Below are 20,610 nucleotides of genomic sequence, written 5' to 3'. Positions count from 1 at the left end.
CACATATTAGAGCCAACGCCTGCAACAAAGATATTCATTCAATCATTATTTAATAAGACAAGAGAATAAGTGTTAATAATAAGGATAATCCATTCCTAGAAAACCAAACACCTCCTAAAGTCATAATCTCATGCCATAAATAATAATATTTTCAATATTTCTAAAATTGCTCTTCAAGATTTGAACTTGAAATTTATGAACGTTCCACCAAAATTATAGCCATTAGAATTCACCCATATCGACAATAATCGGCCTTTTTTACACTCTAGTGGGTACCATAAACTTTATAACACCTCCACAAGATACAACAGTTAATACGAGTAGTTAACAATTCAGGTGCAAACACACATATAAGTATATAACACCTTCACACCAAAAAAAATAAATTGAAGTACTACACATACATAAGTCTTTAACTTGCAAGCGCAAAAACACACAATACTTTCCCAAGATGTTAGGATCATCAGTTTCATATTTTTCAGCAAACTTGAAATGAATTCCTAATCCTGAGGAGGGTTCATGACATATCCGACAAACAGCACGACTCCAGTCGTGTTCTCTCTGATCAAATACATGAATGGATGATCCGCTACAAAGTCCATTTTCGGAGGAAGACTACACCTCACCATGACACCGGCAGAAGCTGCAGCGGCTTCTGTGCCTTCCTCGTTCACCTCAATAAAAGCTTTGTGGAAAATGCTTGAGACGCCAAGGTTTTTACCTTCAGGAGAGTCCACCATCTCGGTAAGGCCACCCCCCGAAAAAGCCTGGCTAATTCCTAAAGCGTTCAAAACCTCGGAAGCTTCAAACCCAAATGATATTTTGAACCGTGGAAGTCTAAAATCGCCAACTCTAACTTTCCTGTGCGGAAGGTGTGTATCTAGGAAACCGGGTTCAGAAGCCACTTTCTCAGATAACGCTAACAGACCATCTTTTTCATCAGGAAGAAAGAAATACATGGAGAATTGACGCTTGTCCTCCCCTTGCTTATAAGGTAGACTAAGAATTTTGAAATCATCAAATGTTCTCACAAACTGCATTCTCTTGCTGGTCATGTAAGGCACTTTGATTGAAGTACCATCGAGGAGATGGAAGACGTCTTCTTTTGTTTTCAATGCATCAAACTTCTGATTCCATTCTCCCTTAAAGTACAATGCGTTTGCAAATATAAGCCTCGTCATGTTATCTACAGATCCAGGAGGTAGCAAATCCTTAATGAGGCCGTTTGTCTGTTTCTCGGCCCATGAATTCACTTCAAAAGCTACTTCAGCTGCCTTAATTCGGAAAAAAAAAAGTCATGTGAAATTCTATTACATTTATGTTTTATGTTACCAATCAATTTGAGTAATACATGTTCAATGTCCACTAATTAAGAGCGCCTTGAAGTAAAACTTTGCCAACTAAACTCGGTGATATATGATACGGAGTATATCTACAAGACTACAACCATTTCCTATGATCAATATGTACCCGTATTATTAACACATAAACCATGTCCCTTTATAATATTATCGGCTAAGTATTAGGGATGACATTTATGGCCGAAACTGAACCGAACCCAAATCAAATCGAAGAAAAAAAAAATTCGATCCAAACCCATCCTTTAAAAATTCATCCCCGATCCACTATTTAAAAACCCATATGCATACCCACTAATCCACTATTGGAAAACCCGAACCAAATCTAAAACCGATCCATTCATACCCGAACCCGATCCAATCGGATATTTTTGAAAATTTAGGCTTTATTAAACTTGTAATTTCAATTTTCTTTAATAAGATTAATTTTGTATATAGTCAAATCAAGTTTCGGATTGAATTTTGGATTATATGGTGGATCGGGTATGAATTTTGAGCGGGTATGGTTTAAAAAAAAGTATAATGGATCGGGTATGAATTTTAAAATTTTGGATACGGATCGAGTATGGATATGGACCTGTGATTTAATAAGTAAGAGCAAAACCCGATTCAATCCCTTACTAAGTTGGTTCACATCTACCGACCTACAATCGCTACCGTACTAAAAACACACAAATAAGAGAGACTTACATTGGTGAGAAAGTCAACTTGAGAAGCAGCAGCCTTATACAAATCCTCAACGACCCGTTTAAATTCGGGTTTAAAGGGCAGTGTTTGATCAACCCAAATTCCATTAGCCAAGCTCAACTTGGGCCCACCTAACGTACTCCCATCTGCGAACACAAGCGGCACGGTTTCCGAGAAAAGCTTGTTGAGGTCATCAATGGAGCTCGACCCGAGAAACGAAGTCAACTCATCCCGGGTCGACCCGGATGAACCGGCTGCAATGAGGCCTAGTATCACGTGGAGAGAGAGTGGGGAGAATACTGAGTTTTTTTGGCGTTGACTCTGTTGATGCCACGTGGTGTGCGATTTTGAGCGACACGTGGGTTTGGTCTGTGATCATTTGTCGGAGTTTCACGTCAACGGCGTTCATGTCGACGTCCGTCTTTGTAATTGGTTGTGTTTAGATGTGTTTTGTCCGGGAGTGGGATGGGAATATTTTGGGGATGCACGTCATATACTCACTCATATTGTCATGTCTCATGTATAGACTCGGCAAAATTGACAACTCGACCCGACACAGCGACACCCGAACTTGAATAAACCTGACCCGAATGTTAATTATTACAAACTTATTGTTATCCATAATAAATAACTTGATAGCAACAGATCCGAAAATGACCCAAACCCGAAATGAACCGACCTGAACCCGTCCGATTAATCCGTTTGCCAGGTCCATATATGTAACGAACTAGACCGGGAAAGATGGTCAATCGGAACGGATTCAGATTCGGGTTCGGGTCGAGATATTTTTGGGGTTGATAGAAGTCATGTCGGGTCAGGTTAATTTGGGTTCGAGTCAGTTGTTATCAAGTTATTTAGGGATAAAAGATTGCATAAAACAATAAACATTCGGGTCGAGATATTATTGAACGGGTTAGTTCAGATGTCGAATCGGGTCTTTTGAGTCCGTTCACTTTTGCCATGTCTAGACCGAACAGAGTAAACTTGGTATAGCGGACCCAATTTATACCCGGTCTCATTCGAATAAATGATTTGAATTTGATTCTCAATCGAAATGAATCCGCCGGTGGGCGAGTGTCCTGCTAGCCCCCTAGTTCTACCATTGCTTACATAATAATCCGTAATTCTTATAGCTGTTACTAAATGAAGTAAATGAACTATATACTCCGTAGCATCCAAAAATTGTCTTAAGCTTGAATGAGATTTTATACCACATACACAATATAAACAACAGGAAATGAATCAAATAAAAAAACAGTGTTACACTTTCGTAAAAGTTCATTTTCCAACAAAAGAAGTAAATTTAAGTTTACAAAAATGTCTTCCAAATTGTACCATCAGTTCCATATTTGTCAGCAAACTTGGATTGTTTTTCTAACCCTCAAGAGGGTTCACGACATGTCCGACGAACAGCACGACTCCAGTCTTATTTTCTCTGATCAAATACATGAATGGATGATCAGCCACAAATTCCACTTCCGGATCATCACTAGCACACATGTACTTGCTAGCGGCGGAAGCCGCGGCGGCTTCTGTACCTTCCTCGTTCACCTCGATAAAAGATTTGTGGAAAATGCTCGAAACACCAAGGTTTTCAGCTTGGGCAGAGTCCACCATCTCGGTAAGGCCAGCACCCGAGAGAGCCAACTTAAATCCTAAATCCTTCAAAACCTTAGAAGCTTCGAACCCAAATGATATTTTGAATCGCGGAAGTCTAATACTTATAACTTCGACTTTCTCGTATGGAAGGCGTCGTTTATTTAGGAAACCGGGTTTAGAAGCCACTTTCTTAGATAACGCTAACAAGCCGTCTTTTTTATCCGGAAGAAGGACATACATTGAGAACTCGCGCTTGTCCTCACCTTTCTTGTAAGGTAGACAAAGGACTTTGAAACCATTACAAGTTTTGATAAACTGGTCTCTGTAACTTGTCATGTAGGGCACTTTGACGGAGGTTCCATCGAGGAGATGGAAGTCATCTTCTTTAGTTTCTGATGCATCAAACTCATGATTCCATGCTCCCTTAAAGTACAATGCATTTGCAAATATAACCTCCGTCGTCTCATCAACTGATCCAGGAGGTAGTAAATCTTTAATGAGGCCGCTTGTCTGTTTCTCCGCCCATGAATTCACTTCAGAAGCTACTTCATCTGCCTTAAGTCCGAAAAATAAAACAAAGTTAACGTGATCGTACTTTATTACATTTATGTTTCATGTAGATAATCAATTCGAGGTTATTGCATTGAGCAACCAAAATTACAATCAATTCGAGGTTATTGCATTGAGCAATCAAAATTACAATCACAATCCTGGAGGACGGTACTCCTTACACACAATCACAATCCACCCAAGTGGAATATTATAATGGCTTGTGTGTGAGGAGTACCGTCCTCCGGGAGGACAGTAGAATTACTCATTTAAGGAATGTGAGCCAGAGATCGGTGTTGTACCAACCACTAGAATAGTTCAAAACCTGGCGGAATTCGGAAACACTACTAATCTACTATCAATTGTAACACATCAAACTAAGCTTACTAAATGAAACCAGAATAAGTTTATCTGTTTGGCTTGTTGCACACAAATTTGGTTCTGAATTTCCGTCTTTGGTTGTATTTTATCGAATTCAATTAAAACGCGACATTAGACAACATGATCATTAGCAAAACACTATAAAAATGAACACATCAACAATTGAAAGGATTACATTGCATGATAGAAATCTTAACACATGCAATCAGTGGCAGATCTTGAAACAAATAATAAACCGGACCAAGAGTTGAACACTTAATCTCATAGGGGAATGATACCTAAAGTTAGATTGTTAAGGGTCTGCCCATAACTAAGGTCCTCCACTACATGCAATCCATGGAAATACAAAACTTTTGATTTACGGTTAAAATTGACGGATCTTTAAGACTTTAAAAATGGAAAAACATGCTTCATTATAACTTTATCGGTTAAGTTAGCTGATATCTACGACCGCTACCTTTAATTATAATCCCTATTATATCAAAGATACATAAAGTAGAGACTTACATTGTTGAGAAAGTCAACTTGCGCACAAGAAGCCTTATACAAATCCTCAACGACCCGTTTAAACTCGGGTTTAAATAACGGAAGACTTTGATCAACCCAAATTCCATTAGCCAAGTTTAACTTAGGCCCACCTGATGAGCTGGCATCTGCGAAGATATGTGGCACGATTTCCGAGAAAAGCTTGTTGAGGTCATCAATGGAGTTTGACCCGAGAACGGATAGCAACTCGTCCCGGGTCGACCCGGATGACGCGGCTGCGAGTAAGCCGAGTATCACCTGCAGAGACAGTGGGGATGATACAGAGTTTGTCGGCGTTGACTCGGATAATAACACGTGGTGTGCAATATTGAATGACACGTGGGTTTGATTTTTGATCAATCGCCGGAGGTTCTTGTCAACGTTGTCCATGGTTGGAGAATATGGATGTAAAGGGATGAGAACTGAGAAACATTTACGATAGATGTTTATATATAGAGATAAGGGAGAGCTATTGAGGGTATTAAGGATATGATTCACCAAAGTTTTTAAGACTTGTTACAATCAACAAATCTTATTGAAGACGACGATATTTGTCACAAGTTTGTGACGGATATCATTTTCTCTTACAAAATATCCATGACAGGTGAGTGGAAAAGCACATGGGGGTGCCCCACCTTGTCCCCTCTCCGTTTTTGTGAGAGGTATTCAGCTTGTGACGGGATTAACTTTAACATACCTCTGTTTCGGTTAATTGTTATTCTTTGGTTTTGGCGTAAAGACCAAGGAAAGAGTAGGGTATTAATCCATTTGTCACGATTATTCGAGGTTCGAAGAATGCTGGTTTATCACATTCTGGCACCCCTAAATGTCCTCTGTTACTCCTCAAATTTTGTGTGGCCGCTTTACGTGATCTGAGGAACCTTTTGTGTGATTTTCGGAGAATTTTGTTCTGGAACCTTCGAATCCCAAAAATCGAGTATTATACACTTCAAATTGAGCCGTTCAAGAGGTCGTAACGGACCACGTCTCTTTTTATCCCTTTTCTCAACCACGTGTCCAAGATCGTTTCAAAACTTAACCTACTCGATTTCATCTCAAAAAACGAGTATTAATCCATTTTTCACGATTATCCGAGGTTCGACGATGTTGATTTATCGCATACTGGCATCCCCAAATGTCTTTAATTACTCCTCAGATCTTTTGTGGCCACTTTACCTGATCCGAGGAACCTTTTGTGTGATTTCTAAAGTATTTTGTTTCGTTACCGTGGAATCCCGAAAATCGTGTATCATACACTCAAGTTAAGACGTTAGGGAGGTCGTACCAGACCACTCTCCTTTTCTCCTGGTTTTCAACCACGTGTCTGAGATCATTTCAGGAGTTAACCTATTTGATTTCAGCCCCAAATAACAAGTATTGATCCATTTTTCACGATAACCCGAGGTTCGGTGAATGCTGGTTTATCGCATACTGGCACCCCTAAATTTCTTCCGTTGCCCCTCAAGTTCTGTGTGGGCGCTTTACCTGATCCGAGGAAACTTTTGTGTAACTTCCGGAAATTTTTTATTCCGGGACCCTAGAATCTCGAAAACCATGTACTACATACTTCAATTTCAGCCGTTCGGAGGTCATACCAGACCACGTTTTTTTTCGTCCGATTTTACAACCACGTGTTCGAGGTCATTTCAGAAGTTGACCTATTCGATTTCAGCCTCAAATAACGAGTATTAATCCATTTTTCATGATTATCTTAGGTTCGATGAATGATTTTTAATCGCATACCGGCACCCACAAATGTTCTCCGTTATTCCTCAATTTCACATGATACCCTTTAATTTTGTCAGATTTTCCAAGGTACGCCTGCTTTTAAGAATCTGTCTATGATACCCTTGAGGTTCAACTTTTATGCTCATGATACTCCCTAATATAACGGTCATTAAATGAAGGTTAAGTTTTGATAATGTGGCAATAAATTAGAATTTTAGAATTACATAAATTTTCTGTGGTACCCATAATTTTGTCAGATTTCCCATGATCATTATATATAGATATATAAATAAATCGCTTTATTATTGTCAAAAAAAATAAAAAATTAAATAGATCTTAAGATTCTTTCGGAGCCATATAAAGCTCTCCCAGATACAACAGTTCACAGTTTCAAGTCCAAAGACACACATAACACTTTCTCATTAAAAAGTAAATTTAAAAATACACACGTCTTCAGAATTTCAGGTGCAACAACACACAAAATATTTTCACAAGATGCAACAGTTAACACAAGACTGTCAGTAAACTTGCAATATTTTCCTAATTCTCAAGAGGGTTCACAACATGTCCGACAAACAACACGACTCCAGTCGTGTTCTCTCTGATCAAATACAGGAATGGATGATCAGCCACAAAGTCCACTTTGTCTCTAAGACACTTCCCCATCAGGATAAGAGCAGAAGCTGCTACAGCTTCTGTGCCATCCTCGTTCACCTCAATAAAGGATTTGTGAAAAATGCCCAAAACAACAAGCTTTTTAGCCTCAGGAGAGTCCACCATTTCGGTAAGACCACCCACTGAGAAAGCCGAGTTAATTCCTAAACCCTTCAAGACAGTTGGAGCTTCAAATCCAAATGATATTTTGAACCGCGGAAGTCTAAAATCGCCAACTTCGAGTTTCTCGTATGGAAGGAGTTCATTTAAGAAACCGGGTTTAGAAGCCACTTTCTCGGATAACTGAAGGATTTAGAAAAGAGAAGTTTTGATATTTCTGAATTGTGTTTTTACAAAGCCTAGGGTACAAGTATATATAGTAAACTAACTTGACGAGAAAGCTAAACGAGAATTAGGAAAATATATACAAAACCGAATATCCTAAAGATACGCAACTTGTACCACAAGGGAACTAAATATCCCGAAAATATATCTAATATTCTGAAAATATATCGTATATCGCAATACTCCCCCTCAAGTGGGAGCGTGAGGATCCCGAACGCCCAACTTGGATAAGAGAAAAGTAAACTGAGGAGCACCAAGAGCTTTAGTAAAAATGTCCGCGTATTGCAACTTAGTGCCAACGTGACTGGTAGTGATTACACCGGATGTCAGTAGCTCGCGAACAAAATGACAGTCAATTTCTATATGCTTGGACCGTTCATGAAAAACTGGATTAGCGGCAATATAAAGTGCGGCCTTATTATCACAATACAAACGAGCATGCTGTTTTTGAGAAACTCCAAGAGCAGCTATCATGTACCGTACCCATTTAATTTCGGCACACACAAAGGCCATGGCACGGTATTCAGCCTCAGCGGAAGAGCGGGAAACCGTAGATTGCTTCTTGGTTTTCCAAGAAATGGGAGAATTACCAAGAAGAATAAAATAGCCACTGACCGAGCGTCGGGAAAGTGGGCAACGTCCGTAATCGGAATCACAAAAGGCATGTAATTGGAAGTCATTATCAGCCCGTAGGACGAGACCTTGGCCTGGATGAGATTTGATATACCGAAGAACCCGAATGGCAGCATCATAATGAGCTTTACGAGGAGCGTGCATAAATTGAGACAAAATATGAATCGCATAAGAGAGGTCTGGGCGGGTTAGGGTAAGATAAATGAGACGACCTACCAGACGACGATACAAGGCAGGGTCCTCATATAGAGGACCATCGTCCTCAGCCAACGCATGATTCTGGGGCAACGGTGTATCAACCGGCTTTGAAGCTAACAATCCTGCTTCATGAAGAATATCTAGTGCGTACTTGCGTTGACATAAAAATAACCCTTCCGGGGAACGGGCACATTCGATTCCAAGGAAATATTTCAACGGACCCAAATCCTTTAACTGAAAACATTTATCTAAATATCGCTTAAAGGAGGCGCACAGAGAAGGAGAATTACCGGCCACAAGGATGTCGTCAACATATACCAACAAGCACAAGATATCTGTACCATGACGATAAGTAAATAAAGTATGGTCGGCATGAGACTGAGTGAACCGGTAGCGACGGAGTGCTGCCGTAAGCTTAGCGAACCAATTTCGTGGAGATTGTTTTAAGCCATATAAAGACTTACGCAACTTACAAACTTTGCCAGAAGACGAAGCATTAAAACCAGGCGGAAGACGCATATAAACATTTTCACGAAGATCACCGTGAAGAAAAGCGTTATTCACATCAAGCTGATGAATTTCCCAGTTTTTCGCTACCGCCACAGATAAGAAAATTCGAACGCTGACCATCTTGGTAACAGGGGCGAATGTCTCTGTAAAATCAATACCCTCTTGCTGGTGATTACCAAGAACAACCAAGCGAGCTTTGTCGCGTTCGATAGTACCATCGGAATTGGACTTGGTCTTAAAAACCCATTGACAACCGATCGGTCGTATACCAGCAGGTAAATCAACGACATCCCAAGTATGATTGCGTTCCAAGGCTTGTATTTCCTGGCGCATAACATTTCGCCATCGTTCGTGAACCACTGCTTCTTTATAAGACCTGGGCTCAACATTAGAAGTAACCGAGGCAAGAAATTTACGATGGTTATGGGAAAAATTATCGTAAGTAACAAAATTCGCAATAGGGAACCGCGTACCTGAGGATGGCGCTGGAACTGATGAAGGCAGAACGGGGTGTGTAGAATGAGCCGTGTGACAAACATAATCATTAAGATGAGGAGGCATTACTCGATGTCGCGTACCACTACGAGGACCAGCTGGATTATCCTCCTCTGTAGTGGAGGCAGAGGCGTCTGCTGTACTGGTGGCAGGAGTGTCATTCGGTGCGGGAGAACTCCCCTGTCCTCGGTATGGGGTGGAGGAATGTCAGGAAAATCAGCATAAGGAGACACGACGGTAGGGGAAGGAGACACGACCGTAGAAGAGAACGGGAAAACATCTTCCATAAAGCGAACATCGCGAGACACACGAATCGTCTTAGTCGCTAAGTCCATAACCTTCCAACCCTTTTTACCCGAATGATAACCCAAAAAGACACAGCGACGACTACGAGGTCTAAATTTGTCTTTAATACGGGGGCGATAATGAACGTAACACTGACACCCGAATGTGCGTAACATGTCAAGCTTCGGATCAGACCCAAAGAGGATCGAATAAGGAGACTTGCCTTGTAACAGGGTCGTAGGCGTTCGATTAATCAAAAATATTGCAGTTTGAACGCACTCACCCCAGTATGTAATAGGAAGAGAAGCTTGAAAGCGAAGGGCGCGTGCTATTTCCAAGATATTTCTATGTTTTCGCTCAACTCGACCATTTTGTTGTGGAGTGTCTACACACGAAGTTTGAAGAAGGATGCCATGATTGCAATAGAAATCAGTAAGAGAAGAATTAACAAATTCGGTGCCATTGTCCGAGCGAACCATTTTAACTTCTTTTTGAAATTGAGTTCGAACCATAGCACAAAAATTTTTCATACAACTAGGCACCTCACTCTTATCATTGATCAAGTAAGCCCATACCGCGCGAGAACGATCATCAACAATAGTAATAAAATAATGTGCGCCAGACAAAGACGGAGTGGAATATGGTCCCCATAAATCGCAATGGATTAAATCAAATAAATTACTTGAAACTGTAGTACTAATAGGAAATGTATTTCGAGTTTGTTTAGCGCGTATGCATACATCACAGTCCGCTAAAAGCTTATTAATCGTACTATTTTGACAAGAACTAGAAAGGTAAGATAAATGCTGACGAGAAGGATGACCGAGGCGGCGATGAAAAAGCAAAGTAGAATCGACCAAGCTGCTATTGCTCAAAATCCGTTGTGTCACAAGCCGATAAAAATACACCCTGTTCAGCAACTCACCCAGTCCAATCGGCATCCTCGAATTGCGGTCCTGTAAAATACATAGCCGGTCAGTAAAAATAGCAATGCAGTCATGATCACGTATTAACTGACCAATAGAAATTAAATTGCATTTTAATTGAGGAACATAAAGGACATCCCGAAGTACAAGAGAACCCAAGTCAACCGACCCACGCAATGTAGCCGTGGTTTGCATACCATCCGGAAGGCTGACAGGTGAAGGGTCAATGGAAATATGATTGGCTAGGCAATCGAGGGAACCAGTCATATGATGAGATGCTCCACTATCGAGTAGCCAAGACGAATTGTTAGAATAAAACTTACCCGAGAGCTTGGATGAGGCAGAATTATTGTCTAACAGAGTAATAAGTTGCTGCATCTGCTCAGAAGAGAGGCCAGGGACAGCGGAAGACGAGGAGGCAGTCTGGGGTGTGTCAGTTCGTGGTCCTTGGGCAGCGTTAGCAGTGACAGTCGGTTGCTGTCCGCGACCAAAGGAAGAAGCACCACGACCTCTCGAATAGCGCCCACGACCTCTGCCACGGTTGGGATACCCAATACGCTGATAACAATGCTCATAATCATGACCCGGCTTGGTACAAAACGTACATGTGAGAGGTGCCGGAGCAGGGGCCTGAGGTGGCGTGGACGAGGATGAAGAAGCCTGGACAGCGAAGCTCATAGCTTCGGTTTTTTCATCACGATCACGAACAATAGATTTGTGTCGTTCCTCTTGAGTAGCCAAGGAGAAGGCTTTGTTAATAGTGGGAATAGGATCCATGCTCAGAATTTGGGTACGGAGAGTGTTGTATTTGTCATCATTAAGACCGAGAACAAAATCATGAACCTGTTCTTCCGCGGCTCTTGCACGTAATTTAGTAGCAGCCGAACAAGTACAACCACAAGTGACATCGACCGACCCATACAACTCATCCCATAAACCTTTGAACTTATTATAGTAGGACACGACAGATAGTTCTTTTTGACGAAAATTGTGATATTCTGACTTAAGTTGATTAATACGAGGACCGTTAGTAGTAGAATAACGTTCCTTGAGGTCATTCCATAATTCAGACGCAATATTATGAGAAGCAATACTTGGTTGGATAGAAGAATCGACTGAATTAAAAATCCATGCGCAAATAATGGAGTTATTGGACTTCCATGCCGCGAATTCAGCCGATTTTTCATCCACCGGTTTAACAAAATTACCATTAACGAAACCAAACTTATTACGACTATCTAAACCGTTAATAATTGCCTTTGTCCAAATCTCATAATTATCTCCAGTTAACAAATATTTAGTTAAACAATTACTCGGTCCTTCAGACGGGTGCAAATAATAAATAGTAGAGGCGTCATGAATGAGTTGAAGCTTCTTACCATTACCGTTGCCGTTTCCGTTACCGTTAGTCATGAGGCCGAGTAGGAAGGAGAGGACTTACGTGAGCAAGCCGTGGAGACGAGATGGGAGACAGGTTTATTTGTCGTGTAAAAAAAAAATGGATCGTTAAACCGTCGGCGTTGATACCATGAAGGATTTAGAAAAGAGAAGTTTTGATATTTCTGAATTGTGTTTTTACAAAGCCTAGGGTACAAGTATATATAGTAAACTAACTTGACGAGAAAGCTAAACGAGAATTAGGAAAATATATACAAAACCGAATATCCTAAAGATACGCAACTTGTACCACAAGGGAACTAAATATCCCGAAAATATATCTAATATTCTGAAAATATATCATATATCGCAATAATAACGCTAACAGACCGTCTTTTTCATATGGAAGAAGGAAATACATTGAGAATATACGCTTGTCCTCGCCTTGCTTGTAAGGTAGGCTAAGGACTTTGAAACCATCACAAATTCTAACAAACTGTTTTTTCTTGCTGGTCATGTAGGGCACTTTGACTGAGCTGCCATCGAGGAGATAAAAGTCGTCTTCTTTTGTTTTCGATGGATCAAACTTCTGATTCCATTCTCCCTTAAAGTACAATGCATTTGCGAATATAAGCCTAGTCATGTTATTAACTGATCTACAAGGTAGTAAATCTTTGATGAGGCCGCTTGTCTGTTTCTCAGCCCATGAATTCACTTCAGCAGCTACTTCAGCTGCCTTTTAAGTCGGAAAAAATAATAAAAAAAATGTTCATATGTATTACATTTTTCTTTCATACTTTTTATTACTGATTAATTAATACAGGTACATATTTATCATATAGCATTATAATCAGCCTTTACACTTCAAGTGTCGGTGTAGAGTCAAAGGTCAACTATTGGCAAGTGTTTTGGTAAAAATTTACCGACTATTGATTTAATTTAGTGAGTGATAGTGATTAATCTATGACCAACGACGGAATGAATGCAACGAATTTAACGTACGAATAAACAACAAAATAAGAGAGTGACACGAGAAATTTTTGGTGACGCGGAAAACCCGGTGTTGGAACAACCGCGGGGGGAGTCGGAATCCCACCAACTTTGCACTATAATCGAGACGGAATTATGCAAGTAAGGAAATACAAGACTTATTTTGCTAGCGAATTATTGCTAAGAGTAGACGGAATATTGAATAATAGAGTGTTTTTGTGTGGAATGAGAGGTCATTTCCGATGCCCTTGGTTTGCTCTTCCTTGGCTTTATATAGCTGTTGGGTTTAGATCTAAAAGTCCACCAACTTCCCTCCTACTTTTGCTGCCAAGTACTTGGTCAACCCCAAAAATAGGAAGTTGTTGCCTTTTCTCTCACGTGGGATTTTACCAAAATAAATATCTTTGTGTTTGTTTCCCCTTTAATTCCATGGTCCATATTGCTCCACCTCATCAATTCCTTTGTCTTTCCTTCAACCAATGGGAAGATGCCACGTCATCAATCCTCTTACTTTTGTCTTGTCCATTCGTGTGTTGCCACGTCGCCTTTGATAAAAAGTGTATTTTTTATCCCTAACAATTGCCCCCAATTTTCTTTCTCAGCCTCAAGATGAGGAGGGAAATTAGCCTTTCTGGTTCTGGATGCTATGTCGTCTGATATGTAGCTCTACTTCGCTTTTTTGCGATCTTCTTCTGCTTTGTTTGACTTGTTGTCTTGTTTGTTTGCTTTGTTTCTTGACTTCTCCCCTTCTTCCTGGATCTGCTAAGCCTAAGGCTAGACTTGCTGCGGTTCTGGCTCTGAGGGAGAAGAAACGTGCTGAAGATGCCTCCAAGCCGGCCGAGAAGAGAAAAGCTGGCCCTGCCTCTGCTTCTGGTATTCGTGCAAAAAAGAGATTTGCCTCTGGTTCAACCAAGGAACAAGTTCCCATGCATTGAGGTCACTCCTCTTGCTACGAAGCCTCTTATTCCTGGATATGTTTCTCCTCGTGGCTTTACCTCTGCTTCTACGCAGCCCCTGCTTCTGAATCCTACCCTGCTCCTGAGTCCAACCCTGCTTCTGAGTCTCCTGTCTCTGGGTCCCTTGCTCCTGGGGGTCCCTCCAAAGTAGGACTCAGATTCCCAGGAGATTTTGGTGGTCGAGATCTACACGAGACCGAGTCCGCTTGAGTGGGATCTTGTTTCTGCTCCTAGGTCTGCTGAGAAGAGAAAGGCAGATTCTGGTTCTGCATCTCGATCTAGTGCCAGAAATAGGGTTGTTACCGCTTCGTCCAGAGTCTACTTCTATTGAGATTACTTCACTTGCAACCATGCCCCCAATCTGTTGGTATGCTCCACCATTTGGGTGTGTTTCGCTTCCTCGGAAATGGTTGCTTTTCGGATATACTCGGCATCTTGTTCTCATCTTCTTTGAGTTTCCCTGGAGCTTTTGGCAAGTTCAGATTCTCGAGAGATTTAAGTTTCTATGATGCTGAGGGTCGCACTTCTGATGTTGAGATTCGCCTCTCACGGGCTCTGGATACTGAAACTTCTCTAGCCTTCAAGGTGCAGGTGCTGGAATTTGGAAGCAGAAGAGAGAAAGCCGGCTGCAGAATTTTTTGAGGGTCTGAACCTGGACGTGTTGTCTAGTCTGGAGGGGAAGGTGCTCCTGCTTACGCGCCAGATGCTGAGGAAGAAGTGACTTCTGCTGCTCCTGGTATTCGAACTACTGCCTCTGAGACTGTTCCTGTTTCTGGGTCTAACTCTGCATCTGGATCCCACGCTACTGGTGAATGATGGATCCAGCTCATGGATGCTAGATCCAGCCTCCTCCTTACTCTATTGATCCGCTACGGTCGGCGCGTAGGTGCTTCGGTGCCTTTGAGAACCTCTGTCAAAACTTGCTTACGCAGTTTATATGCAGCTGGTACCTGAGAAATGTTAGTAATGCAACCTAGGTGTGATGACCTTCTAATGTGTGATCTATCGATCTAGCCTATGCAGACACGTTATAAACTTATATGTCGGGAATGCAATGTTTATCAATGTGTCATGAGAATGATCATGTTTGAGCGTGTGTTGCGAGTGTCGCAGGTGTTCTATCGTTTGCTTTGTATCTTGCCGTTTCTGGCGTACTTTTGATTTGTGCATGCACGTCGGTTGTTTGGCCATCGCTGTCTGATTGCTGGCTAAGGGGTCTAGTACGCCCACTCGTCCAGAGGAGCCAGGCTTGCGTGGGTGCTAATGCATCGCGGGAGGCTGGTTGTCCCGGTTGTACGTGCTTAGCCACGGACACACGCCTTCTGTAGTGAATACAAACCCTGCCAGATTAGTTTGCATTTTATTCACTTGGCCATTTATTTGAAAAAGGTTTATAAAAAGGAATTTCTCTATTTGAAACATTTAAAGTGGTTTTATAACTTGAAAAACTTTCAGAATCAGGATATATCAGGGTTAGAATACATGTAGGGTCTTTTCAGAACCAGAAAATGTTGAACTTAAAATATATGCAGAAAATTTCCAGAACCAGAATCAGAAAATGTTGAACTCAGAATATATGCAGAAAATTTTCAGAACCAGAAAATGTTAAATTCAGAATAGATGCAAAAAGTTTTGAGAACCATAAAAATATTCAGAGCTAGAGAATGTTCAAAGCAAAATCTAGAACCTGGCTGAGATGTATCTGGTAGGCTGAATACCCGATTCTTTGACCATCTTTGGTGGTGACATGTGCGTGCCTCGACGGGCGTCGCACCTTTTTGCAAATTCTACAAAGATCTTTGCGACTTTGTGGGCTAAAAGTATCTCTACCTCGGTATTTTATTGGACAAAGCACGCCCCGCATGGTTTCCACATTATCCACTGTGGAGAGCATGCAAAACATTTCGAGATTCTTCCCGATCCAGGCATCCGAGGTAGGGTCCAGCGAGGGATTTCCTCCTTTTTCTGTTGGTGGTGTCATTCGCAGCCGGTCACCTGCGGTTTCCTCTAGTCCGGAGTATCTTCTTCACTTGAAGTCTTTGCGCAACACTCTTGCTTCCTGGTTAGGTTTTAGTATCGCTGGCTCCAGCACGTGGACAATGGGTATTGTGGAGATGGCTCCTGCTTTGAAGGTTGCCCCCAAGGTGGCTAGCACATCTGCTTCTGCGTTCTGGTCTCTGGGGATTTGTTTGATGTTGAACTTGGCAAATTCGAGGGTCAACTCCTTTGCTATATCTAGGTATGCCATCATCCTGGAGTCCTTGGCTTCATAAGAGTCATTTACATGGTTAACTATGAGTTGAGAATCACTGCAAACCTGGAGGTGTCTGATTTTCAGATCCAGAGCTAGCTTCAGACCCAGGATCAAGGCCTCATATTATGCTTCGTTGTCTGTGGCCTTGAGTTCACATCGTACAGCCTGGACTATGAGATCTCCCTGGGGTGACTTGAGGACCAGTCCTACTCCTGCCCCTCTTGCGTTGGAGGCTTCGTCCACATGTAGCTCTCACACCTGTTCTCCTTTGTCTTCCTCCAGATTCAGAATGTCCTGCTCTGCCTGGGTCTGGTTCCTACTGGAAGCAGAGACTTAATGACGTAGTGTACTGGATGTTGTGACCCCTCCTGCTCTCGTACTAGCACTGCACTTGCTGCTGCTTCTGTGACTGACATATACAGGAATAGTGGCTCCCCTGGCTCTGGTTTCGACAGGAGTGGCGGAGTGCTGAGATAATGTTTCAATTCCTTAAATGCTTTCTCGTGCTCCTCTATCCACTCGAATCTTTGAGTCTTCCTCTGGAGGTAGGTCTGCGTCGTCCTTCCCTTCTGTGCTTCCAGACACCTTATTCTCGCTTCTGCTGTAGGGTCCTGATCTTTCGTTCCTCTTTTCTACCGGAGCTTTTCTGGATACTGAGTCTGAATCATAAGTGTATCTTCTGGGTCTAGAGTCCTCCTCCAGTCTCATGACAGCAATCGCCTTTGATTGTACCTCCTCAAAGGTAGTGCATGGATGCATGGTCAGGTCCTTGTATAGCTCTGAATCCTGGTGCAGTCCTCGGCGGAAGGCATGTATAACGGTTGCTATATCACACCTCGGAATTGCCACCTTCTCTTTGTTGAACCTGTTCAAGTAATCACGAGTAGATTCCTCAAACTCTTGCACTATCCGGTAAAGGTCACCTTCCGGCTTTTCTGCTTTCTTTGTGGCGAATCGCTGGTTGAATGCATTAACTAGGTCGAAGTTGGCTATACTCTTGTTGGGCGGCCGACGAACCCGCTGCAGGTCGTTCGCGGACAAGGTTGATCCGAATCCTTTGCACATACAAGCTTCCTTTAAGGGCCCGGTCGCGGTTATCACCATCATTTTCTGTTTGTAGTGGTTGACGTGATCAAGTGGATCTGTGGTTCCGTCGTAGAGCGTCATAGCTGGTGGTACAGATCCTTTAGGAACGCCGACGAGAGCTATGTCGTCCACGAAAGGTGAGTCTGCATAGCTATCTCGTGCCGCTTTCTCTAATGGACGTGCTACGCCTGGTATCCTGTACATCAGCTCCATCAGCTCCTGGTATTGCTGCTCCAGCGAGTTACCTGCTCCTACAAGAGGGTCAGAAACAGGCGGAACAGAACTAGCAGGTGTACCTCCTAGCCAGGGCACTCTAGAAAATTGGCCTGGTGCTGGGTGACTGGTTACTGGTGTTGCACTGATTATGGATCCAGGTTGCCATCCTGGTGTCTCTGTGGTCCCTCGATCCGGCTCCATTTGGTGAATCGGTTGCAGGATGGGGCGGCTGCGTTGACGAGAGGTCGGATTGCCATCCCGATGTCAGTGCGCGGGGTACACGAAAAGGGTGGAAGGTCAGATCCTGACGGGGTGCTAAACAAAGCATTACCTGATGTCTGCTGCAGACTGGATGGATTATCAAATGATAGGCATTCCAATCCTCTGGGCTCAATTGGTTCACTGGGTGCTACTCCTGCAAGGTCTAGTCTGGTGACTAGTTCTGACGGAATTGATCGACTTGATCCTCCACCGCTGGTCAGGTTCAAAGCCTCAGGTGTTGATGATGGTTTGGGCTGGACTGCTGTCATGATCTGAGCAATCAGGTTCTGGTTGTCTTTCCTCAGATCCTGAACGGCCTGATGCAGAGTATCCATCCCTTGAATGATCACCTGCATCGGGTCAAGCACTGGAGGTCCTCTGCTTCTGAGAACTTCTGCACCTGATCCCTCCTGGGTCGGGGCTCTGGATGCAGCTTCACCTCTGTTGGGGCTGCTTTCACTGCTGGATCTGGGTTGGCTGGGCGCGCCTGCTGCCCTGGGTATCTGCGTCGGCTTCAGAGGCAGAGGCATGGTTCTGGGTGACATGCTGAAGGGAACCATCTGGCTGGATGCTGGAGAAGCGATTGCTGATCCTGCAGAAGCAGGGGAGAGTCCAGCTCCTGAAGACATGGCTGACATGCTCTGGCTGCTGGAAGGATTCTGGCTGGTTCCAGACATGGTGATGGCTGGTTCGGTCTTGCGAGATTTGGCTATAGAAAATGATCACTATGCCCCACGGTGGGCGCCAAATTGTTTTGGTAAAAATTTACCGACTATTGATTTAATTTAGTGAGTGATAGTGATTAATCTATGACCAACGACAGAATGAATGCAACGAATTTAACGTACGAATAAACAACAAAATAAGAGAGTGACACGAGAAATTTTTGGTGACGCGGAAAACCCGGTGTGGGAACAACCGCGGGGGGAGTCGGAATCCCACCAACTTTGCACTATAATCGAGACGGAATTATGCAAGTAAGGAAATACAAGACTTATTTTGCTAGCGAATTATTGCTAAGAGTAGACGGAATATTGAATAATAGAGTGTTTTTGTGTGGAATGAGAGGTCATTTCCGATGCCCTTGGTTTGCTCTTCCTTGGCTTTATATAGCTGTTGGGTTTAGGTCTAAAAGTCCACCAACTTCCCTCCTACTTTTGCTGCCAAGTACTTGGTCAACCCCAAAAATAGGAAGTTGTTGCCTTTTCTCTCACGTGGGATTTTACCAAAATAAATATCTTTGTGTTTGTTTCCCCTTTAATTCCATGGTCCATATTGCTCCACCTCATCAATTCCTTTGTCTTTCCTTCAACCAATGGGAAGATGCCACGTCATCAATCCTCTTACTTTTGTCTTGTCCATTCGTGTGTTGCCACGTCGCCTTTGATAAAAAGTGTATTTTTTATCCCTAACAGCAAGTTATACACCCCATTATAATTTTATCGACAAGCTAATCTAGCGGACATCTACGACCGACGGTCAATCATTCATTATCCGTATTATGAAAACACAAACGCTAATGACTTACATTGTTGAGAAAGTCAACTTGAGAAGAAGTAGCCTTATACAAATCCTCTACGACCCGTTTAAACCCGGGTTTAAATGGAAGACTCTGATCAACCCAAACTCCATTAGCGAAGCATAACTTGGGCCCACCTGCTGAGCTGGGATCTGCAAAGACATGTGGCACGAGTCCCGGGGAAAGCTTGTTGGAGTTTGGTCCGAGAACCAAGAGTATCTCGTTCCGGGTCGACCCGGATGATCCGGCTGCGATCAGGCCGAGTATCACGTGCAGAGAGAGTGGGATAATATTGAGTTTTTTGGGGTTGACTCAGTTGTTGCCACGTGGTGTGCGATTTTAAGTGACACGTAGGTTTGATTTGTGATCAATTGTCGGAAGTCCATGTCAACTATGTCCGTAAGCTTTGATTTGTTTTGGTGGAAATTGGGAGGAGAGTATTTGATTAGCCTCCTCGGATGTTGATTAATTTGATTATTATATACGGAGTATAATACGTAGTGTAGATGTTGCAATCGGGTAAGTAGGGTTAGGTTTGAGTCGGATCAAAACGGGTCGAGTTATATCGGGTCAGGTTAGGTCGTAATCGGATGGATCATTTCAGGTCAAACAATGTGTCGGGTCGGGTCGGGTCACTATAGGGTTTAGCGATCTTATCGCATTATTACATCCATTTTTCTCCACTAAAATTATTTTTTAAACCATTATTTGGTTTAATTACTTCATTATTAAGTCAAACATATCAATCGAAATAACGAATCACTCTCATTTTGAACAATATTAAGCTTAATAATTGACGGATCATCAATTTAATCGGGTCAAAATCGGGTCGGGTTTGGGTCACTGATTATCGGATCGTGTCAGGTTACGGGTCATCATTGGTTCGATTTCGGGTCCCAAATTCTCGGATCTATCGGGCGGGTTTCCTCGGATTCGGGCCGAGGTCAAGCTTGCCAACCCTATTTATAACCGACTTGTATACGTCCCACATATAATATACAAGACCCGTATTTGACCTCAACTTGAATTGACCCAAACTCAATCAATTCAAATCCTAATCGAATACTTATCATCGCAT

The 20,610-nt window shown here is 42.5% G+C and overlaps 1 protein-coding gene and 2 pseudogenes across 1 annotated transcript; all 3 read right to left on the bottom strand.

The window, feature by feature from the left end:
- Positions 1 to 372: 372 nt before the first annotated feature.
- On the bottom strand, positions 373 to 2,518 carry LOC141604717 (serpin-ZX-like; annotated as a pseudogene).
- Positions 2,519 to 3,213: 695 nt separating this feature from the next.
- On the bottom strand, positions 3,214 to 5,582 carry LOC141607029 (serpin-ZX-like). Its single transcript, XM_074426404.1, has 2 exons — positions 5,082 to 5,582; positions 3,214 to 4,199 (listed from the first exon to the last, which is right to left on the bottom strand). Exons 1-2 carry the CDS (start codon positions 5,487 to 5,489, stop codon positions 3,420 to 3,422), a joined length of 1,188 nt encoding a protein of 395 aa, XP_074282505.1. The 5' UTR covers positions 5,490 to 5,582; the 3' UTR covers positions 3,214 to 3,419.
- A 1,785-nt stretch (positions 5,583 to 7,367) lies between these two features.
- On the bottom strand, positions 7,368 to 19,946 carry LOC141607028 (serpin-ZX-like; annotated as a pseudogene).
- Positions 19,947 to 20,610: the final 664 nt, after the last annotated feature.

Source organism: Silene latifolia, chromosome 10, assembly GCF_048544455.1.
Source record: "Silene latifolia isolate original U9 population chromosome 10, ASM4854445v1, whole genome shotgun sequence".
In the NCBI taxonomy this organism is placed as follows: domain Eukaryota; kingdom Viridiplantae; phylum Streptophyta; class Magnoliopsida; order Caryophyllales; family Caryophyllaceae; genus Silene; species Silene latifolia.
This window is presented reverse-complemented; position numbering and strand designations above follow the sequence as displayed.

Bases quoted from the DNA above. Each gene is read 5' to 3' on its own strand.
- LOC141607029 (XM_074426404.1), bottom strand. From the start codon at position 5,489: ATGGACAACGTTGACAAGAACCTCCGGCGATTGATCAAAAATCAAACC. The intron at 4,200-5,081 runs GTAAGTCTCTAC...TTCGGACTTAAG, and splicing joins AAGTTGACTTTCTCAACAAT to GCAGATGAAGTAGCTTCTGA.